A 3,154-nucleotide genomic window follows, 5' to 3' on the forward strand; every position below is an offset into this window, starting at 1 on the left:
CCCCCCCTTTATTCTACTGCAAATAAAGTGTTTGCACATTGCAATTTAAATATTTAGTTTTTCTCCTAAAAGACACTTAAAATATAAAAAGTTGAAAAGTTTTAGGAATGGAAAGTTCTGTTCGTTTTTTTTTAATGCTTGGTTGTAAAATATTTAATCTATTTGACCTATTTTTCCCTAGGCTTGGCTTCCCTGGGCTTGTATTTGCTGGGAATGTAGTCCAAATAGTGTTATATGTGCAGTAATTTCAAGTAAATTTGTCAATTTGGGAAAATCCTTTGAGTTTCTCTTTTAAGCAGGCTCTTTTGGGAGTTTATGCAATTAAGATCAAATGGAAGAGGAAAGTGGTGGTGATAAGCTTTTTACTGTTAAAAAAGGCCAACAGAACATATCCAGAAATAGCTATAAAAAGAACTTGAAATGTTTTTGTATATTTGTTTTATACTGGCTGCTCTTTGCACTTACATTAGTGGGCATCTTCAAAAAAGGTTGTGGTGTGATATTTTTGAAAAAATAGATTTTGTAATGAATCTGTGACTGTTGTAAACTGTCTATACTGTTAAAAATGGATATGCAATTAAGATCAAGAAGAGGAAGAGGAAAGTGGTGGTGATAAGCTTTTTACTGTTAAAAAAGGCCAACAGAACATATCCAGAAATAGCTATAAAAAGAACTTGAAATGTTTTTGTATATTTGTTTTATACTGGCTGCTCTTTGCACTTACATTAGTGGGCATCTTCAAAAAAGGTTGTGGTGTGATATTTTTGAAAAAATAGATTTTGTAATGAATCTGTGACTGTTGTAAACTGTCTATACTGTTAAAAATGGAAAATGTACTGGTAATTTTCTGCCAGGACTTTATCCATCAATATTACAGACATTTCCGTTAACTAAAACACAATGCAATGCAGTGCAAAATTCAAAATACAGATAAAACACTTGTAAAAAATCAATATGGATCATAATAATACAGTACATTGTGCCACATTTTAACAGATTTTTAGAGTGTAGTATGGCCTACCCTATTGTAATTTAGAACATCCTTATATCCCCCACTGGACAAATCAAAGCACCGTTGTGCATACTTACTAAAGTCTTTTAGTACTTAATTAAGAGGCATTTGAAATGCATCATTGCTCTATTCAGTTAATGTTTTGCTGTGCACAGACGGTTACAACTCAGCGCATCCCTACCATTATTTTTCCACGATTTAAACTCCCATCGTTTAGTTTGGCCTGGACTCTTCATGAATCCATGGAAGTGCTGTTTACAACCATAAAGAGTATTCATGCTTCATGGTGTTATTATTTGTCCATCTGACTGAAAACATTTATGGAGACAGCGGTATCTCTGAAAATTTGTTTTTAAACATGATTTAATCAGAATCTCACTCCACTGCACACAGAAATCCTCAGTATGTTCCATACATGTTTGCTGCTATGTGTGGGTAGACATGGTGTGCAATACTTTTAGAAAATGTAAACATGAATGCAATTTGCTTTTTCAATAAAATTTTGTAATGTCGTATTGAAGAAAGTGTAATGGTCAATAGATGACTCCTTCTTGGTGCAGTCATTATTTTTGGTGTAAAATTTAGTAGCAGTAGTCTATAACTGTTTATCCATGATGCATTTATCCAAAACAACTTGTAAAAAGTGTATTGTATTGTATTTGTAAGGACAATCACCCCAGAGCAACATGCCTTTCTCAAGTGGTCCGTTGCACCAACCAGCAGCCATCTGGTTACCACCACTAAACTTTTACTGATACACTAGCTAGACTTTTTGACTTGATGACTCATGAACAATATACAACTGAACTGTAATTTAAAAAGGAGCACATGTATTCAAGTCATCATTTGTATGTGTTTAATGTATTTCTGAATAAATTATTAGATCCAGACACACACACACAAAACGAGTATGACGCCACTGACTCATTGTAGTGATTGATAGCGAAAGAGTAAGACTGATGCTGTCTGAATTCAATTTGGGCTTGGCTTATCTGAAATCTACACCTAAATGAACTCTGGCTGCACTAGTACTTATTTTATCAGTAATTTTATCATTGTTACGTAAGATAGGAGTCAGGCTACAACAAATTCCGGTCTTGCAATGTTAGGACTTCAAGCCGTATACAGGTTGTAATTTTGAGGTTAAACATCATTAATGTATTTACACTTGCTCATGTTTTTACGGATCTCATTATCTATTTACACATGGCCATGTAAATGAGTACCTGCAAAATGGGTTTAAATTTGTTCTAGTAAGGCATCAAAGTGCAAATAATGTGAAATCTGCATTTTCATAAAAGTTTGTATCTTTGATTCTGACTTTGATTCTGTAAACATTTGTAGGGATTATAGTTCTGTTGGTGGCTTATTAATTACATGCATTTCATTATGTAACCTCATAATTCTTTCAGATATCCAGGAATTTTATGAAGTGAGCCTCCGGGATAATGAGGATAAGCCCATAGAGCCGTCAAGCCTTAAAACCAGGGAACCTTTTCCTCCAGTTAATGAATGGAATTTCACTGGCCCTCCCAGTACCATTGGACCAACAGAAACTGTGCCCAGTGTCAATGCCCAAAGCAAAGAGGTAAGCAGAACATTGATGTATATACCTCTCAGAGGTGCATATTTGCTGTATGCCGTATGTGGTTCTTGAATGCCATTATTGGTTTTAGAGTAATTGCTGGTGTTTATGACAATTGTTGGTGCAGTCTTTATTCTTGCGGAAGCAGTTAATTTCCATGCAGTGATTCATTCTTAAAACAGATTAATTCTGAAACTAAACTGTAGCTTAAAGGCACGCAATGGTCACTACTTTGGGTATGTAGGAACTATTTGCATTGTCAGATCAAAAATAGACAAGGTGACTGTTTAAAATGTAAGTTACATAGCATTAAAGGGGTCCTATGATGCGATTTAAATTTTTCCTTTCTCGTTGGAGTATTACAAGCTCTTGGTGCATAAAGAAGATCTGTAAAGTTGCAAAGACTAAAGTCTCAAATCCAAAGAGATGTTCTTTTTAAAAGTTAAGAGTCAGCCACGCCTACCTAAAACGGCTTGTTCTAACACGCCCCCACATGTCTACGTCACGATGTGAGATTTGCATAACGCCGCCCAAATGTTCACGCAAAGAAAGAAGGC

At 35.0% G+C, this 3,154-nt stretch overlaps 1 protein-coding gene across 1 annotated transcript in view; it reads left to right on the forward strand.

The window, feature by feature from the left end:
- LOC107591188 (disks large homolog 1-like) overlaps positions 1 to 3,154 on the forward strand; it is a 156,153-nt gene that overhangs the window by 1,716 nt on the left and 151,283 nt on the right. The window contains exon 3 of the mRNA XM_016280271.1: positions 2,425 to 2,600. Within this exon, the coding sequence (XP_016135757.1) occupies positions 2,425 to 2,600 (176 nt within the window). The remainder of the gene's footprint in view (positions 1 to 2,424; positions 2,601 to 3,154) is intronic.

This window comes from Sinocyclocheilus grahami, unplaced genomic scaffold (assembly GCF_001515645.1).
Source record: "Sinocyclocheilus grahami isolate Dianchi unplaced genomic scaffold, SAMN03320097.WGS_v1.1 scaffold138.1, whole genome shotgun sequence".
Classification (NCBI taxonomy): Eukaryota; Metazoa; Chordata; class Actinopteri; order Cypriniformes; family Cyprinidae; genus Sinocyclocheilus; species Sinocyclocheilus grahami.